This window comes from Panthera uncia, assembly GCF_023721935.1.
Source record: "Panthera uncia isolate 11264 chromosome B2 unlocalized genomic scaffold, Puncia_PCG_1.0 HiC_scaffold_24, whole genome shotgun sequence".
In the NCBI taxonomy this organism is placed as follows: Eukaryota; Metazoa; Chordata; class Mammalia; order Carnivora; family Felidae; genus Panthera; species Panthera uncia.
This window is the reverse complement of record NW_026057580.1, coordinates 91,325,928-91,348,999: the sequence shown is the minus strand read 5'-3', so window position 1 is coordinate 91,348,999 and position 23,072 is coordinate 91,325,928. Positions and strand designations below refer to the sequence as shown.

The following is a 23,072-nucleotide window of genomic DNA, read 5'->3' as shown; positions in this document are numbered from 1 at the left end:
CACACTTTTAAAACTCTGCTACATTGCTTTTTAAAAAAGCAGGGGGGGGGGGGGGGGGAACTCTTGAAGATTAAATCTTGCATTTAATTAACTAGAATTTAAAACATTTCAGGCAATTGAATCAAAAACACACTGTTGCTTGGATGACTAAGAGAAGGCAATAGTGGATCTTCAAATCATATCAGCTAAAACTTAGACTTTTCCTAATAATATCTCTGGCTTAATTGAAAAAAAAAATCCATCGCAGACTGTTTTGTAGCTAAAAGCTTCTTGTTTAGTCATTACTCAAATGTCCATTATATGCTCGTGGAGGCGGAACTGAGTCTTTCCCCTTCTCTGCCAGGGTGTTACTTGTGAAGTGCCTCTGTTTTCCGTCCTGTTCGGGACAGACCACGAGCAATGGCTGAGAATGTGTCTGGAAATGTGAGGTGTGTGCATCCGAGAGGCGTCCACTCGTGTGCCCTCGAGGGGAGCCTGTGGAGCCAGCAAACCTTTCAGGGCCTGACACAGAGGACCAGAGCCATCACCAGCCGGAATTAGCACTTTGGTGGCATAGATACAAGGGAGATAAATGATTCTCACTTTGGTTTTGGGAGCTGTTTCCTCCACAGAAACGTCTGACAGAACAGCAAACAAAAGATCCAGTATCTTCCCCTCTAGAGTGTAGAAGGCTAGGCAAAGGTAGTCTGCAGCTGACCCAGCGTTTTCATTTGAGCAACGGATTGAAGGGATAATCTTTTTACCCAACCTTGCAAATAAATAAGCCAATCTGTTTAAAAAAAAAAAAAAAAAAGTAAACATGAGTTTGAGTTCCTAACATGGAATCACCAGCGTTTCTCTACTGTATTTTCCCCCCATACATTCTTCACATTCTTACCCATGTGTGAATGGCTATTTGCCAAGCTTCTCGTCGTTGATGAGGAGAGAACTTGCATGCCTTGACAGCCTACCATGTACCAGAGGCAGTGCTTGGTGCCTTTGGTATGGCCTCTTCTAATCGCCACCACAATACTATAAAAGGTATTACTGTCTGGAAATAATTTTTTAGGGGTTCAGTAACCTCCCTGAAGTCACAGAATGAATAAGTGACAGAATCAAGGTTGGGACCCCCTTTCGTCTTAAAGGAAAGGAAGAGATTTTCCTCGGTCCAAGGTTCTTCTGGCTGAACTAAGAATTAAATTTACATGCGACAGACTAACAGGAGAAAAGCCTAAAGTTTTATTACGTGCGCATGGAGGCCCAATAATGAAATGGAGACCTCGAGAAATGACCAAGGCAGGCAGTTTTATACTCTCTAGACAAAGAGACAATAAATCTGCAAGGAGGTGGCAGGATGAAGAAAACTTAACTTTGGAAGCTTCAGTTAGTAAGGGATGCTAAACAGAATTTGGGCTGAGGTGGCAAATTAGTAAAGAGTAAAAAAGGTTGTTTATACAGCCTTCTTGGCTCTAAATTTCCCATCTCTGGTGACAAGGATGTCTCTATCTCTTGGTATGGGGAGGGCACCTCTCAAATGGGAGATTTATTTCCTGCTTTTCACGGGGACAGAGGAGGATCTGAGTGTCCTTCTTACACAGGCTGTCACTTGAGTGACTTTTATTTAAAATGATCAATACACTTATATACAAAGGAGTATTACTCAGCGATCAAAAAGAATGAAATCTTGCCATTTGCAACTACGTGGATGGAACTGGAGGGCATTATGCTAAGCTAAATTAGGGAAGGACAAATATCATATGACTTCACTCATATGAGGACTTTAAGACACAGAACAGATGAACACAGAGAAGGGAAGCAAAAATAATATAAGAACAGGGAGGGGGACAAAACATAAGAGACTCTTAAATATGGATAACAAACAGAGGGTTGCTGGAGGGGGTGTGGGAGGGGGGATGGGCTAAATGGGTAAGGGGCATTAAGGAATCTACTGAAATCATTGTTTCACTATATGCTAACTAATCAGGACGTAAATTAAAATAAATAAATAAATAAATAAATAAATAAAGTTGAACTAAAAAAAATAAACTAAAATGATCAATATGCTGAAGTGGAACATTTTGGGGCAGCCTGCCCTTGGCCTCTACAGTGTCCAAAGATTATCTGTGTTCTGTTATGCTGTGCGTCAGGAGAGCGCTTTGGCTGTGGTTGAATCCCCACAGATGTTCAAGCAGATTCTCTAAAAAGCATTCACTGGCAATCAAGTCTTTGTCACAGTCTAAATGCTCTTGCAGAAATGGAGCCTTTTTTTATCCCAAGTATCTAGTGCAACTTTTGGCACACAGTAGGTACTCAATCCATATCTGCCAAATCAAAATTCAACCGCTCACACGGGCTTGACTTATTTCACAATGTTTCAGCGAGGTTCCCGGGTACATTTGAAAATCACGCCTGACTTTTACTTGGAAAACCATTGAGGTCTCAATTTTGATTTTTTATTTTATGATATAGACTATCCACAAGTGAAAAAGTGGCTTTATATTCGGACATAGGGAAGCATTAAGGAATTAATGAGATTCTGAATCCAATCTTAAATAAAAGGGACTTGAGAACAGTATGTAGATACAAGGTTGTTTCTGGGAAATAAGGGTGGTGTTTTTTGTTGTGTTTTTTTTTTTTTCCTTTCTCCTCTATTTCCAGATGGGTTTAGGGTACTCAGTCGTCCTGCCTGAACTGTTCTATTGTTCTTGATGGCTTCCGGTCCTGAAATGCGAGACCATATTTTTCACAAGTAATTATTGAATTAAGTCTGCTATGTCTTTACCTCATTCTCACTCATATATGAGTTTGGCAAATGTGAAACAGAAAAATATCAGGAGTCAGGGGAAGTGTAGAACTGACCGGTGATAGAGAGCCCTCTTTCCCAAACTTGGGATTAACTGCCAAGTGATACTTTCATGGACATGGCTACTTCTGCAGCCCCAAATAGAGTGGGTCACATGGAGACCGTGTATCTGTACCTGTGTGTCTTTTTCCCCTCGAAAATTTCCCATCTTGAGCAGTGGACCTTTTCTGTTGAATCTGATTGGTTGGCTAGTAATATGCTCCCTGGTGAGAATCAGCATATTTTCATACGTTGATGTTTTTAAGAAATTATCTTTATTTTTAATTATTCATTGAGACATGCCAATGGATACTTAGGTCACATTTTGGGCAAAACTCACGTTTTTTTTTTTTTTTTTTCCCCCAAATCTCACATGTGTACACAAAACAACACAAGTTTTAGGGTTTGCTTAAAAGAACAAAGCATTAGAAATACAGTGAGACACAAGCTCATAATCAAATTCACATCAGTGAGCAGATCTGATTTAACATGAGAAGATTACAAAACAAATCTGTGTTTTGTAGGAAGCACTATCTGAAGACAGTGTTGCAGGACACAGTCCAAATGCCTTTGTGGGAAGCCTTAAGCAAGTAGAAACAGAGCAGGATTTTTACTCAGCCTAGAGGGAGTTATGGGTAGGTCAGGGCTTCATGAACAGGATTCTGCCTATTCACGAATGCTGTTAAAGGAGAAGCAGGCTTTGACGATCAGGCCTGGCAGTGATATATATTCTCTCTTTCTTAATTTGATCTTTACTTTACTTACTAAAAATAGCCCTTTGATTCCTTTCCTCTCATGTAATGACAGAATTAAACTCGGTAAGTCAACTATTGATGGTCCGTGGACCAGAAGAATATAAATTTAAAATCCATGGACGATCCAACAGCTGTGTCTTAACTAGTAATTGAACTCCTCCTATTGAAAGAGAGCCACTAGTAGGCAAGAAAAAAGTTTTCACATTCTTTTTTTTTTTTTTTTTTTGCCAGCACATGAGGAACTCAAGAAAACTCCAGATGGTTGAGAGAAGGACAAAAATGCATCTAGTTTATGCATAATGTCTCGTTTTACTTCAAATTTTTGTTGTACGAGTAGCTGCTTCATAGACGTAACTGTTGGGTATTTGGTAGTTTTCTCTGTGAGCTCTTCTTCAAGACCTAATAGTGACATAGACACTTTTGTCCTATAAACGTGGAACTACTAAAAATGCCTCCAATCTTATTTAAGTTACAATATAAATATAATTTACACAAAGTCCATTTCCTAAACCCAAGATAGAGGCCACAGTAGCTAAATAGTGTCTTTTTTCTTTACTGTATCATCCTCGACAATTGCTTTCCTTCACTTGATCTCCTGAACGTTAAACACAGACCACTCAGAAGCCCTCTCTGCACCATCAAACCAAAGTAAGAGAGATTTGGAAGGAGGAATACATTCAACATTTTCTCTTTTGGGGCCTCACCAAGCTGAGAGCTTCAGAGGATTAAAGCAACAAAGAATCATGTGTCAGTTCATAGCTATTGTGGAAAGAAAAAAAAAGTTGGTGTTAAGATTTCACAACTTCTCTCTTACCCATATCAACAATTTCAACTTATCACCCACCCATTTCATGAGGTTTTCACACTTTCTTTAGTACCATCTGACAATCTCTTACTTTAATGAAAATATAACCAACTCTCCAAAATTTCCCTTAAACCTTAACTCTGCACACTTCAGTCTCGCTACAGAAACGTATTACAAACCAGTCGAGTTTCTAACATTTCATGGGTATGTTAGGAGGAAAAAACCCCCCACGACAGTTGCACGTAGGAAATGAGAGCTGTCATTTTGTAGTTTGCCAAACAGCTTGATAGTGGCAGAAATGATCATAATACTGTCCTCCCACTTCAACATGATTTAAGGTAAGAAGAAACGGACATGCCAATTTTCATCTAACGTTAGTTATGCTCGAACTTCTAAGGAAAAGGTTGAATGCACAGAGTTTAGCCACTAGAGGAGGATGCTGTAGCAAACTGGTTTTCTGGCCAAGTGTCTGGAGAAAAACTGCCAACAAAATGCCAAGGTGACTCCGTTCGCTAGAACTGCAATTAACCACAATGACCTGCCGGAAAGAGAAATTCGGTCAGAAAACCGAAATCGTTTTCTTTACTTAGATAATGTTAACTTCAGCTAAACAGTTAGGTAGTTGCTCACATGAAATTAAGGAAAAAGAAAAATCCAGTTACTATTAACACCAAAGAAATGCACGCCAACCATAAACCAAAGGTGCTTTGGTACTTTAGCCATGACAGACAAGAGTGTGGTGGGAGAGCAGGAAGTTCCCTGATGATTAGGTGACAGGGTCATAGAAGGTTTGCGAGACCTGCCATGTCTCCTGCAAGGCTGACACACCGCCAAGGTCCAAGACAAGAGTCACATAAACGCAAGCTAATCAGCTGGCTTGTTAAAACAGAGTGTGCAACGTCGCTGTGTTGAAAAGTGACTTCAGGCTTGTTGAAACGTCTCATTAAGCTGAGGAAACGGTGCCTGGTGCCATAGATTAAACACTATGGTCTCAAGCGGAATGCATGTGAAGTTTCCAAAATATTTCCTCAAAGACTTTATTCAGTTTTGGTTTGTGACCTTAGCCAGAAAGCAGAAAGATGGACATGGGAAGGCAGTTCGGAGGGATATCTGTGAGGATTTACGTTGGGCAGCTTTCAGAAGATGAAAGACGTTTAAAGTTAAGGCCTTTATCTGCAAACAATCGTATATTAATAAACTCTATATCCTATTTACACACGCATTCTCTTGTATTAAAACTAACAGTATTCTGTTCACAGTGCCATTGTTTATACAGGTAGCAATCCCATAATACTCATGTATTTTGGCATGGGAATCAGTAGCGCTTGGTATTTACAGAAAATGTACATGTGTGCATATAAACGTGTCACTGAATCTGAGTTATTGATAAAAGACAGATTGGCTAATGGTGCAAAGGAATGAACTGTAAGCACCTTCACCTCGGAAGGGATGGGAAACGTGGTTTCTTACATGGAGGAGATGCCGAAGCTCTGACCCAAAGTGGCATAAAGTCAGTAACAAAAAACTATGAACCCCCTGTTCAAGTTTGGGTACACTGAGTAATCTTTTAGTCCAAAGTTTTAGATCCATTGTCTAGTGCATCAAATAGAAAAGTTAAAAAGATTTATTATTATTTTTATCATAAGAATTATTATTAAAATAGAAGGTACTTTCTCTCACGCTCTGGTTTGTGCGCTCGCACTCAAGACCCATCTCCTTGGAGCTCCAAAGATGCTGGTGTTTTTGTCATGCAGATCAGCAGTCAGATGGCTAACACTAAAATGCTCTGGCCTTAGCGACGGTCACCTGTCACAGTGGGACCCAGGGCCCGAGGGGAACATGGTAGAAGCACCTCTTTCTGACTCCCCAGTCTTCTCCTGGAGGGGCAGGCCTGCCCCTCATCAGCTCCCACGTTCCTAAATGGAGTTGCTTTATTTCGGCAGCTAGTGCTGAGATGACGGATGGCTTCTGTACACTCGAAAAGAGGAGAGGAGGCAGGAAAATAGAGGAGGGTAGCATTCCAAAGAGCCCCAGGACGGCAGCCACGAGGTGGCTGGGCTTATTGGCAGGAACCCCCTCAGAGCTTTCACCCTGTCAGGAGGCCTCTGCTCAAGGAGGTTCTCCTTCTCCGTGTGCAGAGCAGGGGCAGGCTGGCTGGGACTACGGGGCGTTGCCTTTGGTCACAGTCTGCTCCTCATTCTCGGTCCCTTGGCCTGCATGGTCGGGGCTGCCCCCGCCACCACTGCTGCTTCTGTGCTGCGTGGGCAACAGACTCTTCCACTGGGCTTTGTTGTGTGAGAGGTGGCTTAGCATGTTCTCCGACAGGGTGCTGTTTCCAGTGAAACGGGCCCATTCCCGGAAAAGCGGCTCCACGATGTAGGTCATGAAACCTAGAACAGGCGAGGCCAAGCTCAGCTCCATAAAGGCGGTAAAACCCACGTCTTCTCCCTCCCAGACCCAGTCGGGACCCCACTCTGTCTGTGACCCAGAGAAGTGAAGGCAAAAAAAGATGAGATGGCCCCTATCCTCAGTTTAGGAGCACCAGATATGTCACCTTGGGCTCGTTTCTTAACCTCTCGGGCCTCAGTTTCCTCCTTTGTAAAAAGGAGCTAGGAAGAGTGCCAAACCCACAGGGTTGTTATGACAATGAAATAACAACACAGGTGAGAGGCTTAGAAAGTTCCTGGTGCACAGTAAATCCTCAATAAATATTGGCTCTTATTATTTGCTGAGGGAGAAAGACATATAAGGAGAAAGGTAGGAAAAAGTCTGTGTTGGAGCTAAGGAGGCAGGGTGGGGGAGGGGAGGAAAGGGCAAATGATACCACATCATTGATTTAGACCATCTGAAGAATTCATATGTTTACCCTGTAGGATATTTTTTCAAGAGTATTGATTTATAGTTTTGTCTTACTATCAATTATGTTAACCACTAAATGCAGGTAAATAGAAGTTCATTCATCTTCAATATGCACATAAAATCCCTACTTCAATGACCAGATAAAATTGGTTGATATTAGATATCTCTATTCTCTTAATTAGTTTAGACTCGTTGCTTTCTAATCATGTTTCAATGTTAGTGCGCTTTCCATATTAAACATGATTTATTAAAGCAGAGAAGGACTTTCAGTCTAGGCTGGAGTTACTGGAATCATCACAAACTTGGACATATTTAGGTCTTATTGTATGTTCTTGAAATATAGGTGTGGGGAGAAAAGGCAAGTGTTTTTCAGCATAACAAACTTTCCAACAACTGACCCCGAATGTTTACAAGGGCATAAATTATAAAGGCTTGACTTGATCTTTTTATTGAACAAACAGCAGATACTTGGCCTTTGAGGATGCTATAGAGACAGAAAAAGGATGCAGAAATGCAAAATATTATTTTACACTTCTGCATTATCTCATCTTAAATATGATTTAAATATTATGAGATCATTTTAGATAATCCAAGTTTAAGCTAGTGACTTCTGTAGTTTGATATGGTATATAGGGAGTCAGCAAGTAAGGATTTCCTTCTTAAATTTTCTTGTTTCCTATTCCTGAATTTTCTTCATTTTCTTCACAACATCTATATTTAATTTCTAATATCTTCCACCTTAAGAGAGATTAGATATTAAAGATAGTTCACAAAATTATGTTATTCTAAAGTTTAAAGTGTGAATATTTATAAAATTTACCTTAATATAAAAAACCTACAAATCTAACATTTAAAAATCTGGTACTTCAACATCGACTCATTTTCTTCCTGAAGTTACTTTGAAATTATACCTCTGGATTTCTACTTGTCCAATATAAAGACCTTTCCTAGTAGATAGGAGAGCCATTTTGAAGGCTGAATAGACACCAGGGGGCAGTTTTCCAAATGAAAGATGGCTTCTGCACGATTAGATTTGGGAACCTGTTCTACCCGTTCCCAGTGCATTGTGCTAACCTTTCTCTTCTATGCAAGCGATGGGCTGATTTTGCCTGGATTTTGTCCTCCTGGTGGGTTGGAATTGGGGGAAGCGAGAAATGATGGCCTCAGAGTAAATAGGGATTGCAGGCAAGCCTCTTTCTCTTCCTCCTTCTATAGATTTCACCAATTAGAGATTCATTTGATTTAATATCTTCTTTTTAAAAAACACAGAATTTGATGGAGAGAGGGAAAGAGATTTTTAACCCCACTTCCTCTTGGGTTGATATGAATTATTTAAACAGAAAATCAGATCTAAACCTGAGATGGCACTCAGCAGATTCTCACTGTGGAGGGGACAGTTTCAGTCCCAGGGAGAATCAGGACAGAGGAAAGAGCTGCATTACTTAGGACCTGCTGGCAAAATCCTCGTCTGGGGGGGCTGAAGCCTAGAGCTCCCATTAGGCTCTATTTGGATTTTTCCAGTTTAGCCTCGTCTATCCCCTTCACACCACACCTCCCAACACTGACCCTACAGAGCTGGGAGGTGTGGAACGGAGACAGAGAAAGATTTACGTAGGGAGGGTTGTTTTATAATTACCTTCTCTTTCTCTTTATTATTGGTGTGCTAATGTAGCATCCAGGAGATTTTCCTATTCAGCCAATCCCCACCCCATTTTAAAAACAGGTATCTATGGTAACCACATTTTCCTGTGCTGAAAACCAGGACATAGGATCTGACAAAATAAGTGTGTTCTCATGACAACAACAGGGTAGAGTCTCTAAAATCAGGTCTGTCTTGCAAATCCAGGTTGTGTGCTTAACAATGTGAATGCTTTTCACAAAATGTCTTTAACAGGAGCCTGGCAAATTTCTTTCTAGCCAGAGCTTAACAAACGAGGCCGTGGGGTTAGGATTTTGGACAGGGTCTGCTCCTTGCAGATCACATCTGCAAAACCTCCATAATTAAAGCAACCGGAGGAGACTATCTGATCCAAGGGGACCAAGGCTGCGTTTCTGTTGATGCTGATCCCCTCCCCCACTGCCCCAGCAACTCTGTAGCTATGTTATCACCCTGGATTCTTCCCGGGTTTTGTTTTTTATAATGCTCCCACCCTTTCCTTTTTTGGGTGGAAGAATCAATTTAATTGTAAAAACACCATGACAATACTAAGGGCAATTTGGATAAAAAAATGGCTCACCAATAATCCCAAAATTTCAACATATCTATTTTAATATTTGCATATGTCATTCAAATGTTCGTAACCAGATTAATTCGGTTTCTATTTCCTGAAGACGACTTTATGACTCTGTTGTGGATTAGACTTGACTCGTAGTGATTATAGGCATATCATTACTTGACTAACTTGCTCTCGCTTTCTTAATTTTCAGCTTGTTTTTCCTGATGCCCCATTCCCTTCCAAGTAGAGGCTTTAAGCCTCAAGCCTTGCAGAGGTCTGCAGCACTGTGAATACATTAAGTTCTCTGAGGTCTGTGGGAACTGGCGAAAAACAAGGACTTGTGCATGTGAGGGCTGTAGTTTATGGGTAAAATTTAAAGCGCTGAGTTTGGTTTTAAATGGAAGGAACTTCCAGGAAAAGATTTGCTTTGAATGTAGGTGGAATTGGTGGAGAGCTTTAAGAGCTGATAGAAATTCTTACTGGATCAAAAATATTTCCTATGTGCCTAAAATTTCCACAGTTTGACTTGTGTAATGATCTGATGCATAACTTACAGTAATGATTATTTTAGATGCATTAGCATCACAATTTAACAGTTTACGGCAATTGGCACTTGAGAATAAGACTGAAAATACGTTTTGGAAGTGGGGAGTCAAGAAGCATGGGACCCGGGGCCACAAGGGATGGCATAGCTCACAGAGCATGGGCTCTTGGGATTGCAAAGGGGGTGAAGGGTAGTGAGCCAGACTGGAAGCGTCCTAAAGGTTGATCCTGCCGGCTTTCTACTCTTCAAGTCCCAGAGAGAGTATGAACTAACCTGCTCTTCAGCAGCCAATAGATGATGCTTATTAGTTTCCTTCTACGCTATTTGGTTTTGATTTGATTTTGAACTACAAAGTTAATACAGGCTAGTTAAGGGTCTATAACAAAGCCGTTACCCTGTTTTTCATAATTTTTCCATTGGTAATTACCTAGTAGATTAGTCATGATTAGAGTGTTTATTTGGATTCGGCTCTTCATTAAACCTCCAGTTTGGATCTTTCAAAAGCTGTGGGTAGATCTTCTTTTCTTTGTGACTTGGCAGAGATGCCAAAAGTATTCGTTTAAAATTAAAACTGAATTCAACTCACCAATTTGTATACTAGGAATTGAATCTTTCTGTTGATTACATAGTGGACTGATTTCCAGTTCAAATTTCTGTTCAAGGTCACCTAAGAAGAAAGAAGAGGAAATATTGGTAATCTAGAATTTGTAAAAAAAATGAGTTGCTACTTTTAACCCTCTAGTTCAAAGAAGTTATTCTGAGAATTACCATTCACTGCTTTGTTCTCATCAGGAACCGCTCCCCCCCCCCCCACTTGCCCTGTCTTGCTCTCGTAGTTTCCATGAAAAGTTAAAATATCAGAGCGTCAATGACCATTTACAATAGGTTCCTTGTAAATAGGTACGCTCTGGGACTAGAATAAACTTTGACCAAGATATACAAAAACAAGGATACAAGTAATGAGCAATTTCCTACATGAAATGGAAGTTCTGGCTTTAAGTAACAGGTTAAGAGAACAGATTTTATGCTGCCCCTGCCTTTCACTCTGCCTGACCCTAGTCTGATTGCCTCTGAACCACCAGGAATAGTAAGTAGGTAGGAGACAGAGAAGAGGGACTAGAAAATCTCATTTGAGGAACATCCTGGTCTGTAGCTACAAAGTTAATCAGAAATAAAGATTTTTTTTTTTATTTAAATTCATGTTAGTTAAAATATAGGGTAGTGTTGGTTTCAAGAGTCGATTTTATTTTTAGTTATTTAAAAAAATTTTTTAATGTTTATTTTTGAGAGAGAGACAGAGAGAGACAGAGTTGAGTGGGGGAGAAGCAGAGAGAGTGGGAGACAGAATCTGAAGTAGGCTCCAGGATCTGAGGTGTCAGCAGAGAGTCTGATGCGGGGCTCGAACTCATGAAATGTGAGATCATGACCTGAACTGAAGTCGAACACTTAACTTATTGAGCCATCCAGGTACCCCAGGAGTAGATTTTAGTTATTCATCACTTACATACAACACTGGTGCTCATCCCAACAAGTGCCCTCCTTAATGCCCATCACCCATTCAGCCCATCCCCTCCTCCGCCTCCCCTCCAGCAACCCTCAGTTTGTTCTCTATATTTAAGAGTCTCTTATGGTTTGTCTCCCTCTCTGCTTTTATCTTATTTTATTTTTCCTTTCCTTCCCCTACGTTCATCTGTTTCATTTCTTAAAAGTTTCTTATCTTTTATTCTGATTTAGTTTCACCTAATGGAACTAAGCCTTAAAAAAGTATAAAAATCAGACAAGTATTTCTTTTTAATGCCTTTGTCAGCTAGAAGACCAAAGAAGAAATGTACCATGTAAAGCTTTATCAGAATACTTTATCAGTCCTGCAGGGGATGAAAAATTATGGGTAATTTTTGCGTTGGGAAAACAGTCTGGTTAATCAGTATAGAAGCTATAGTCCTTAGAAACATTAGCTGAGTTCACAGCTGTGAATGTACACCTCTAAACCACAGGCAATATAAATGTAACATTTATATCATGCTTACTATGTGCCAGGCACTATGCTAAGCATTTCACATATGTTAATTAATTTAAACCTCATTACAACTTCATTATAATACCCACTTTACAGGTGAGGAAATTGAGATGAAAGGAAGTATTTTCACTCAAGTCATATTGCTAGTAAAAGGGGGATTTCAACCTACGAAGTCTGCACCCAATGTGTCTGCACTTAACCGTTGAGCTAGAACTTAAAAGATGCCACACATTTGTCACTTGTTCTAAGATTGTAGCCATGCCTCCCATGGTCCCCTGAGGCCTGGTTATTCTCAAGACTGATGTGAGGAAATCACATGGCTTAACCTGAGGAATTCAGGGAAGTGAGATGATAATAGTCTTCTGAGGACAGAGCAGGATGCCATTTAATATTAAAATGAGTTCTAATATTAAAATGGGTTCTACTCCTTTCCTCCATAATTCTGTTAATTATGATTTTTCAGTCAAGCTTGACATTTTAGAGGAAAATCTTTGATTTCTCCCTTCCATTCTCTCTCCATATTGAGGCGTCAAATCCTGTTTATTCCTTTCTTGGAGTATCTTTTTTCCCTACTTATACTCTGCCTGACTCCAGTCTGACTTATTAATAACTCATTTTTGGCCCCTGGTGTACAGGGGCCTCCACAAATCCTCACATTCTCATTTTCTGTGGATCCAAGTTGTTCTGTGAAGCAGGTCCCCTTTTCAGGGCCTTTGTCCATTTCCACCCCTCCTTACGTAGACCAGCAGTGCCCAAAAGGACTTTCTGTAATGACAGAAATGTTCTCTGCACTGCCCACTACAGTTACTTTTTTGCAATTTGATCAATAAAACTAAGAACTAAAATTTGAATTTAATTGTTGAATTAATTTAAAATTTTCTAATCACAAGTGCTTCATGAGTACCCTGTTGGAAAATACAGGACCCTATGCATCCTTTGGTACCCAGTTCAGCTTCTGCCTTCCTGAGAACCAGATCTTCTCCCGTGACCTCCACCATTAGAGATCACCCAATTAGATCATTTATTCATTAACTTATTCAACATGTACTTATAAAGCACTGTGTATTTTAGATTCTTTGTTCATCAACGTAGAGAATACAAAGGAGAAATTGCATAACTTCGCTCTTTAAGGACATTTACTTCCTAGTTTTTCGAGGTTATTAAACATTAACTATAATTCTTGTGGCCTTCGTGACTGCCTCAATGGGGCTTTGTAGAGAGGGAAAGTAACAGTTTTGCTAAGGTTTACACAAGGCTGGAAGCAGATATTCAATACAAACTTCTGGGAATCGTGGTGGATTGAGACGATATCAATTCATAGCTACAAAAGGACAGAGATTCCACTTCCTTGAAACATTGAGAGGAGGGGGTCGAATGATGTATAGAATCCTAATCTCTGCTCTCAGAATTTAATGCTGTTTTCCTAATTCATGGGATTTTCATCTTCTTTTCTGCTATCTCCTCAACCTTGATTTTAAAGGTTTTCCTTTGCTCAACATCAAGAACCATTAAAGATACTTTGGCCAAGACTATGAGCAATCTGTGGAAACCCAAATCCTAAACTGAGAGCCAGAATCAGATTAATCAAAATGATGTGAATCATGCTTATAGGATTACAAAAATTAATTCAGTATGGAGGGTAGGCAGTTTGGATGACCAGAGAGTCTGGTCTTTCTCTTTCTAAACAGACAGAACTTCTGCTCAACCATAATGCTATTAAATAAGAAGGACCTGACATACCCTCTCTGTATTCCTTTCTCTGCCTGACATGCCAGAGCAAAGTGCATGGTAGCTCACCTTTCGTGGTTAGAGTTACAAATGTTCTAGGTTGTTCCATCTTACAATGCTGCACGTGCATATATTATTAGGGCAACACCTGGTTTTGGTGAGATCTTATGGATTACCTTCCTTTGATCCCATTTACACCACGTAGTTAGTAACTTCAATACACCCATTCCATGGGCCTTATTTTTGGCACAAGTGACATGGCCTGTTTCTCAAGTTGCTTATAATCCAAATAGGATGCAAGATAAGCAAATGAAAGGGTTAAACTGCCGCAGTGCCAACTGCATGGCTGAGTCAAAACCAAAGGGACACAGTAGAATCTCTTTCCTGTCCCATTGTTTGATTTCCAAACATGAAGATCTTAGCCCTTCTCTCATGTTGCCATTTCAGTATTTTCTATATCATAAAGGAAATACTTATCTAATCTAAACCTCCTGCTCCAATTTCATCATATTTCCTTTGTTTTCTCTCAGAGGAGATTTTATATCATAGGCAACTTGAACTGATCTTCTGACTTCTAACCACTCACGCTCAATTGAAATGAAATTACACAGGGTTGTGGGCACTTCACGAGCGCTTTTTCTCTGAGTGAAAGAGACAGTGGCCAGAGCCTTCTGGCCCCACATGAACCCAATCCCTTTTGCTTTGTCTTGTGTCTTTGGGACCATCTCAATGTCCCTGACACATCTTTTGATGGAAGCTTCTCCAAAAGGCTCACCGTTGCTACTTGACCTCCCCACGGAGCTGGTATGTGGGACACTTCAGGCTTCATTTGTTCTCAGCCTCTCAAACCCGATCCTGTCACTAACATCAGGGCACTGCTGTACCTGAACAAACATCCTGAGCACTGAAACCAGGTCTGAAGAAATAAGGCTGGGTTTAAAGGCCGATATGCCACCCAGTGTCAAGATCCTGTTGGCTAATTCATTGCCTTATTTCTGAATGAGGTTAATGTCTTAAAACTTATACTCTAACTCGGGGCCATTTCTCTTCTCACTGAATATGTTTGAGAGGATGAGTTCAATTCTTGGTCAGCTGTGCTCTGTTTCATTAACTTTATTTAAGAAAGACAGGGGAAGGACTAGAGACAGAGTCTGAGTCCCGTCAGAGTGGAAAACATTGACCCCAAATGGCATTTAGCCTTTAGGCTGTGCTAAACTCATTAAAATGAAGGTCAGAGTAAAAATCAAGCTGTCCCTTACATTCTCATATCCACAGAGGAAAGTCATTAAAAAATTACACACATACACACACACCCACATTTATCTCCCACTTTTGCTCATTTTTATCATCTCTCTTTACTACCTGTTTGCACATAGTAAGACATTGTTATTTATTTTTAAGTTATTTCCAAAAAAGGTCTGGATGGTTTGCAAGAGAGTGGAAGAGAAAGGTTACGATAATAAGAGTTGATGAAAGAACAAATGTCATGATAGATTAGCCATTTCCTGTTTTATTAGGATAAATGCCTAAAAGGAAGAGGGGCACTGAAAACTCAGCTGTCAGATCAGTACTAACCTTGCCTGTAGAATTCTTCACAGACCCTTTCACTCCATTGCTTGCTCATCTCCCAAATTCTACAAGGATTGCAAATGTCAGCACACTTCAAGGCGATCTGAGAAATGACAGGGCAGGGAGAGATGGTCAGAGGATGATCCTTCAGCAGCAAATGTATCCGAAGCCCAAGGGGCTGTCCGACCCGCCAGTGTGCCTCAGGTACCAAGCCCGTGTTTACAGAGTGCCTCTTCAGGAAACAGCACTTACTCACCGCGGCACAAAACCTTCATTCAGAATTCCCACTTTATAGCTATGAGAAGGAGAGAAGGGCCACCGTCCAAGGACACGGAGCTTCCTGGAGGAGGCTTGGGGTGGGTAGGCCAAGGAAAGCCATGGCCTGGCTCCTTCTACTGCCCCACCCTTCATGGGCAAGGAAGCCGCAGGGGCCCGGTCAGGCTCAAGTGAGATCATTTGGACCTCATTCTCACAGTGGCCACATTGACAGACTCCATGTATCGCTTCAATTTATTTGCCCTCCTGTGCCCGTGTCTGTGTGTAAGCAAGCTCAAACTGCAGTCCAGGGAGCTAAGTCCTATCAAACCTTGGAGTGTGTTGTTTGCAAAGCTAACTCAAAGCTTACCGCACACTGGTCTGGATCGGGGAGGCCAGCTTTTGTCAATAATGCTGACCCTAAGAGGGTTACCATGAATTCCCAGAAAAGTAGATTCTCACCCTTCCCCACCAACCACCGAGATGGGCTCCTGGTAGCGTGCCCTGCCCACCAGCAGTGCCTATTTGTTTTGATCTAGTTCCTTGGCATCACAGAATCACTGGCATCTGGGAAAGCCCCAATCATATTAACTTACAAATTTGATTGTTCCTTTATTTCCTGGTTAATGGGGAAGCCAGTAACTACTAGAGTAGGAAAGGGGTAGAATCGTCCTCCAGGTTCTGCCCTTTGGGAATTCATTTACAATTCATTTGCGTCAGCAAGCTTTCCCTTTGAAATGCAAATTTTCAGGCCAAATCTTTCAGCAACTCCCAACTTGGCTGGAGTCAGGAAAACCAGGTACCTGGTTGATCGTTGTGACACTCCGGGACTAGAAAGACTAGTTTGGAAAAAAAGGAGGGAGACGTAGTTCTACAGCTGGGAAGGAGGTATTTCCTGGGAAGGATGGGGCACTTTGGACAGCTGCAGGGGGCATCATGAAAGCATGGGACAAAAAAACACTATTCTGTTCAGTCTGCAAGGCGCGGTTCAGTTTCCCTGGTCAAAGTTGGTCTATGTACGTGAATCCAGGGTCCTTCCATCCAGTCTTTTGTGGCAGGAGGAAAGAAGGAAGACGAGAGAAAACGGAAGATCAAGAAAATGGCTGTGGTTTGGACACCAGGTCAGACTTCCAGTTCTGAGGTCCGTTTGTCCTCTTTTTCTCCTGCCACAAATGGCTTCTTGCCGTGGAAAGAAGCCAAAAGCACTGGGCCTGATACGATTCGGTTCATTCAATTAACCTTAACATAGTTTATTTATTGATGTCTAAAAATGGCAAGACTAGGTACACATGTTTGTGAGAATATGAGTTTAGCTAGTAACAGGAAGTAAAGCAGGGTTTGATTAAATAGGTTTTATATGAAGGAACGGCTACTCGTTTTTCAGTTTTTGTTTGTGCCATAGTTAACATAATGTATCTTTGTGTTACAGAAACAGTATTTCTAAATCTCGCAGGTATGACCGTGGTCAATTTTACATCAAGCCACAAAATGTTGTAGATTCTTACTACATACAATTCCCCAGCAGGGCTACTATGTGGGGTACCAGTTACCAGATAAGGAAAAGTGAGATATTATCAACTTACTGACATGAAACCCAGATTTCGCTTGCTTGGAAACCGCTTAAAAATTTCATGTGTCTCAGAGCTTTCAATAAAGTAGGTCACCGCTCTAACTTCTACCCTGGGGGATACTCCATCTCACATGTACTAAAATTATCGATCATGTCCCCAAGTGCTTTTACTCAGCAAGGATAAGGGCCTTTATTATTGTTGTTGTTGTTTACCTGAAGCATAAAGTGCCTGTCGTGTACATCCTCCAGTCTTAAATCTTCATTGTGGAGGTGAGCTTTCAACCTGGTCAAAAATTCATTCTGCCTATTGATGTCTGTTGCCAAGATCAAGGAGCCCAGCTGCTGTTCAATATCCTGTCTGCATCCACAAGAGGGAAAGAGAAAACACACACACGAAGCAAATACTTTTGAGGTAGGTGATTGATTCTGTCACCATCAGGTGGTTTAGAATCTCATTTCTGCCTTTGATTCTGTTTGTTACTCAGAGTCAAGTCCCTCCGAGCCCAAGGGCCAGTCTGTCCTCCACCGCCACTTCTGTCTTTGGTCAGGAGCTATGCTAGTAACTGTAGAGAGTGATTGAAATCGCAAGTGAACAAAGTTGTGGTAGTTTACACGTTGCCATGGTAACTGTGCGTCTAAAAACTGAATGCATGCCTTAAGTAGGACACAAAAAACTGACAGAATCACAGAAGTTTAGGTTGTGCTTTTAAAGAGCTGAAGCCAGCTCAAACATTCAGATTTGCATGGAGAGAGAAAGGGCATGATAATTAGTAACAATAAGGAAGACAATAATAATGGCTGATACTACATGGTATGGAAAGATCCATCAATTGAACAAAACAGACTGGAGAAAGTTACTGGAACTTCAGAAAGAATAATAGGTAGTTAAGACACTTAAAAACCAACGGGCAAGCAATATGTTAGTCGACAAATGGTATGTAAGGAAAATGAGACATTTTGGAAACATAAGCGAGTTAAAGCTTTACCTCACACATAGAAAGTAATCAATGGAAGACAAGACCCATAGCAATTTTAAAAATTAATCTTTAAAAATTAAGTATATATTTTTTGTATATAACATCTTCTGCATATAGCAGTTTATATTAAGTTGATGTCGCTTAAGTTTGAACCCGTTCTTTACTCCTCTGCCCCCCCCCCCCCCCCCCGCCAATGTTTTGGGCATATGGGTCATACTTTACATCCTTTTACTTTGTAGAGTGCATTGAGCACACAGAGTTTAATGAATAGGTATAAAGTAAATGTCTGTAATCACCAGCCAGGTTGAGACCATGAACAAACAGGCAACTGCATGCAAATACTGGCCACTGTACTTCCCACCACATCCCTTTTCAGACTCTTGCATCACAATTATTCTTTCTACAAAAGTGATTTATAACACTGCATCCCATAAAGACAGAAGAATATGGTATTTTATTTGGAATCCATAGGGATGCGTAGGAGTATCTCAGGAAATGAGTATAACTGAGCAACCAGCAGGATTAGTGTTGGTATTACAGAAACAAGTCTGGTCCTGCGTTCTTCCTCCTTTTTTCCTTCAGTTTTATTCTTCCTTGTCTGCCCTCTCTCCTTCTTTCCCTTCTCTTCTTTCTTTAGCTGCCCCTGCCACTTACCTCCTCCTCCTTTCTTCTCTTTCTTACTTGATTTCTTACTCAAGTTTTTAGTTCTTATTTTATTTTATTTTATTTTTGAGAGACAGAGAGAGAAAGAGTGAGACAGAGAGAGTGAGCACAAGCAAGGGAGGGGCAGAGGGAAGGAGAGACAGAACCCCAAGTCTGATGCAGGGCTCCAACTCAGGGACTGTGAGAGCATCACCTGAGCTGAGATAAAGAGTTGGATGCTCAACTGACTGCGCCTCCCAGGCACCCCAAGTTTTTAGTTCTTTTGCATTTAATTCTTTTGATCTTTGCAAGCACTGTAGCAAAAAGCACGGGATTTTATTCCGTGTATGAAGATTGGTTTTATTTCATCCCAGGAGGTAAAAAGCTATCAGAACTGAAGTTCTTCCTGCAAATTCCACATTCCTCTGGGTGCTAGGGAACAGCACCAGATAGTATCACAGGGCCGGGAATAAGCACGAGCCAGAGCATACTGCCTGTTCTATATAGACTCAACTTGGCACTTGACTTTAACTTATGCACCCTTCGCAATTCTTCAGAAAGAAGGGTGCAGGGATCTATCTACTCTTTTAACTCTCTTGGGCCCTGTGCATTTAATTTAACAGATCAGAATTAGTGGTGACCTTGGAAGATGTTACAGCAGCTAATTAGGGACCACGTGGAAAATGAGGCAATGGCTTTGGATTTAGTAGGGCTTGGCCTAAATACCTGGGCTAACAAACAGTGGACCAGGAAACTAGTATTTCCCCTTCTGTTTAAAATGCAACAGACATAGGTAAATTAATGGCCAAAACAATGGCTGGGGCCAATTCAGTTACTTAACAAAAGACATTTCAGGAAAGAATTTCTGACTTCTATTTTTGCTAAGATTGGCAATTACAAAACAAACTTGATTGAACTAGTGTTAAATCTAGCTTGAGATCTCCTGTGTTCCTGCTTGATAAATATTTATTATTTGGATCTTTATAGGAGGACAATTTTGCTAACATAACAGACAGGGATTTGACAAAGTGGAGCATTGATGCTGAAGAGTGTGAAAGCTGAGAGCTGTTTATTATCCTTTTTCCTGATGTCAGGTCATAGACTATCCAAGGCCCGTTCAAAGCTCAGGGAGAGACGTGGATTCTGGGCTGCTGTAACTGACACTGAGTCTCCTCTGATCGACAACCAAGAGCAGGCAGGAAGCACAGCCGGCTGGCTCCCCGCCATCAGCCCTGGGGTCTCAAGCATGCCCTAGAGAAAGCAGCTTATCTCCAACGTGTGGACATCAGTATGTTTCATCTCTACGCCACTTACGTCATTTCCTTTGGCAAGTGAGCAAGAAGCCTTGATTCTCGAAGCATGCCTATTGTAGATCGCCAGTGGTGATTCTCCAGCACAGACATATTCTAGAAAGAAAGAAAATTAAAGCTATAAATGAGAGAAGTCAGATTCTGATCTTTCACACTGTACAGTTTCACCGAGTATTTTCATTTCAGCCAGTTGATACTTGCTGACAAAGAGGCAGACGAGAAAAGAAACATGAAAGAAAACCACCACAAGGCCTATCATGATGGTGGGATAGTGGCAGGGCTGACCCTTGTGACTCTCCGTTGGAGGACTGAATGAGAGTCTATTTCTGGTGTCATTCTCTCTTGCCAATGCCCCCATTTTGGGTAGCTCAGTCAGGCAGCACTCAATGTAGAAGAAAAAAAGCTAAGCAGGTAAAAATAGGTAGTAATGGATCCCATGTGGCTATATATATAACAATCCAAGATTATACTACTCAGCTAAACAGAGGCAGGTCCCACAACCTCTACTCTGATCTACTGCACTGACCATCGTTTCTTTCTTTTTTAAAAATTATTTATTTATTTTGAGAGAGAGAGGGGAGGAGGGGCAGATAGAGAAAGAGAGAGAGAACCCAAGGCAAGCTCCGTGCTGTCAGCACAGAGCCTGATGTGGGGCTCGAACTCACGAAGCATGAGATTGTGACCTGAGCTGAAATCAAGAGTCAGACACGTAACCGACTGAGCCACCCAGGTGCCCCCTGGCCATTGTTTCTTAATACTGATAAGAACCTTCTGTGTCTGAACCACCTCGGAAGCTGGTGACATACTCGGATTTCTGAGGCCCGGTCAATTCAGTTTTGATTTGGTAGGTTTGTGGTAAGTAATTTTTATGTTAACTCAAGTTTGAAAACCACTGCCATGGAAGCAGTACTATCAATAATCTTCGTGACCAGTATATTGGCATGTAGCCCATTAGGTCTGAGTTTGAATCCACAATTACTTCCTTCTTCAATTATCTTGATATTTCTTCCCTTGTGGGAACCTCTACTATGTTCCATCTCTCTTCTGACTTTATTGTTATCTTACATATGATGCTGTGTACACATTAGCTAGCTGGTTAAATAATGACTATTTCTTACAATCCATTGTGCTTTATTCTAATAGAATAGAGCCCCTCTAGTCCCTAGGAAATATTTTTGCTCTATTTTCTTATTTATTTATTCATTCTCCATTTTTTTCATATGGGGTTATAAACTTACACAAAACACAGGAAGATCGATTCATTAAAAATGAGGAGGTATTGCATGATTTTGCCTATCTGAGGTACTCAGAGTCAAATTCATAAAGACAGAAGATAGCCAGGAGCTGGGGTAATAGGGAGTTATTATGCAATGGGTACAGAGTTTCAGCTTTGCAAGGTGAAAAGAATTCTAGAGATGGAGGGTGGCAATGCACTTACTGCCATCGAACTGTACACTTAGCAATGGTGGGCCGCCTGGGTGGCTCAGTTGATGAAGCACCTGACTCTTGATTTTGGCTCAGGTCACGATCTCATGGTTCGTGGGATCAAGCCCTGCATGGGCTCTTTGTGGACAGCACAGAGCCTTCTTGGGGTTCTCTTCCCCTCTCTCTCTGTCCCTCCCTACCTCTCACTCTCTAAATAAATAAATAAATAAATAAATATTAAAAAATGGTGAAGATGGTGAACTTTGTATTATGTTAATTTTGCCACAATCAAAAAAAAAAAAAAAGTGAGAGGGAAGAAGCAAGGAGACTAAACGGAGCCAGGAGACAGATGGGGAAACATTCCATTATCATGCCCACCCCCCGCTATACCTGAGTCACCCACACAATGCTCAACTTCTTCAGCAAATGAGAACAGAGAAGCATCATGAGTGATACAGTCTAGGATCCATTAGGAAAAAGCAAGTTCAAGAAAACGTCAACTGTTCTTGGTTCTAACGCCAGACAATGATTTCTCTCCAGGACTTTGTAGAATGAGCTTCATGAGGCAGAGTCTTGTATCATCAGGACCTCTGTATAGGCTGTTCTATTGCTCTTTGTTTCTCTCCTTGCCAAGAAGTTACTATTTATTCACCACTTGACTATGTTTGAAGCAGTGATGAGATTTTGTCCCTTTTATCAACTGGTCTATTATCTCCTTTTGGGCACGAGCCACATACAACACAAGAGAATGTTTATTATAAATCACGTGCCAGACTAATTTGTTTTGACTGTAAAGATTTATGAGAGCCAAGAGTGATAGGTTAGTGTGATGTCATCGATGTTCTATACTGCTGTGACATTTAGTTCAGTCACTCATCAGCACTCACTTGCAAGACTAATTCTTGTAGATGTGGCCATGAGTGCCCTCATGTGAGTTTTTTAAGGGGCCAGAAAACTGTAACAAGACCTGATGATAAATGACACCTTATCCCCGTTGAGTGGAAAAAAGAGCGTCTGGAGGATTGCCTTAAGCATTGTTATTCATGCCTGCCTGATTTTTACATCTTCATTAATAATTTTCCTGAAGACAGGATAAAAGGATACTTGAGAAATTGGCTTGTGAGACCATATTTAGAGATGAGCACTGGGGAAGTGGAAGGGAACTGAGTGAGCCTGGAGGCTGGCACAGAATAAAAGACAATACATGATTACAGTCACAACTTTTCATGGAACAGTCGTTATAAATAAAAGTATATTTTGGCCAGAACTGTGTTAGAAGTAGGAGTACTTCAGTGGATTCCAGACAATAAGAAAAAGAGGGGGGGGGGGGACTAACATTTATGAAGCACCTACTGTGTACCTGCTAGTACAACATGTACTGGTTTACATGATCTCATTCAATCCTTACATAACTTTCTACTGTTTTTATCATTAACTCACAGATACTAAAAATCTCAGGTTTCTCCGAAGGGCTGCACAGCTAGCGAGTGGTTGAAGAAGGCCTTAAACCCAGGCCTGCCGGATCTCAAGGCTGAAGCTTTGCACACACCCCTTGCTGCCTCCCAAGAATTTCCTCTGT

At 41.0% G+C, this 23,072-nt stretch overlaps 1 protein-coding gene across 3 annotated transcripts in view; it reads right to left on the bottom strand.

Moving 5' to 3' along the window:
• Window positions 1-2,472: 2,472 nt before the first annotated feature.
• The window catches only part of PDE7B (phosphodiesterase 7B), a 578,460-nt gene continuing 557,860 nt past the window's right edge, over window positions 2,473-23,072 (bottom strand). Inside the window, exons 12-16 of one of the 3 annotated variants that reach the window (XM_049654412.1) lie at window positions 20,073-20,164; window positions 17,353-17,497; window positions 15,321-15,417; window positions 10,587-10,667; window positions 2,473-6,771 (exon numbers count right to left, since the gene is read on the bottom strand). In XM_049654412.1, the coding sequence (XP_049510369.1) occupies window positions 6,542-6,771; window positions 10,587-10,667; window positions 15,321-15,417; window positions 17,353-17,497; window positions 20,073-20,164 (645 nt within the window). In that variant the 3' untranslated portion in view covers window positions 2,473-6,541. The remainder of the gene's footprint in view (window positions 6,772-10,586; window positions 10,668-15,320; window positions 15,418-17,352; window positions 17,498-20,072; window positions 20,165-23,072) is intronic. The other 2 variants (XM_049654413.1, XM_049654414.1) reach the window with 2 other exon arrangements.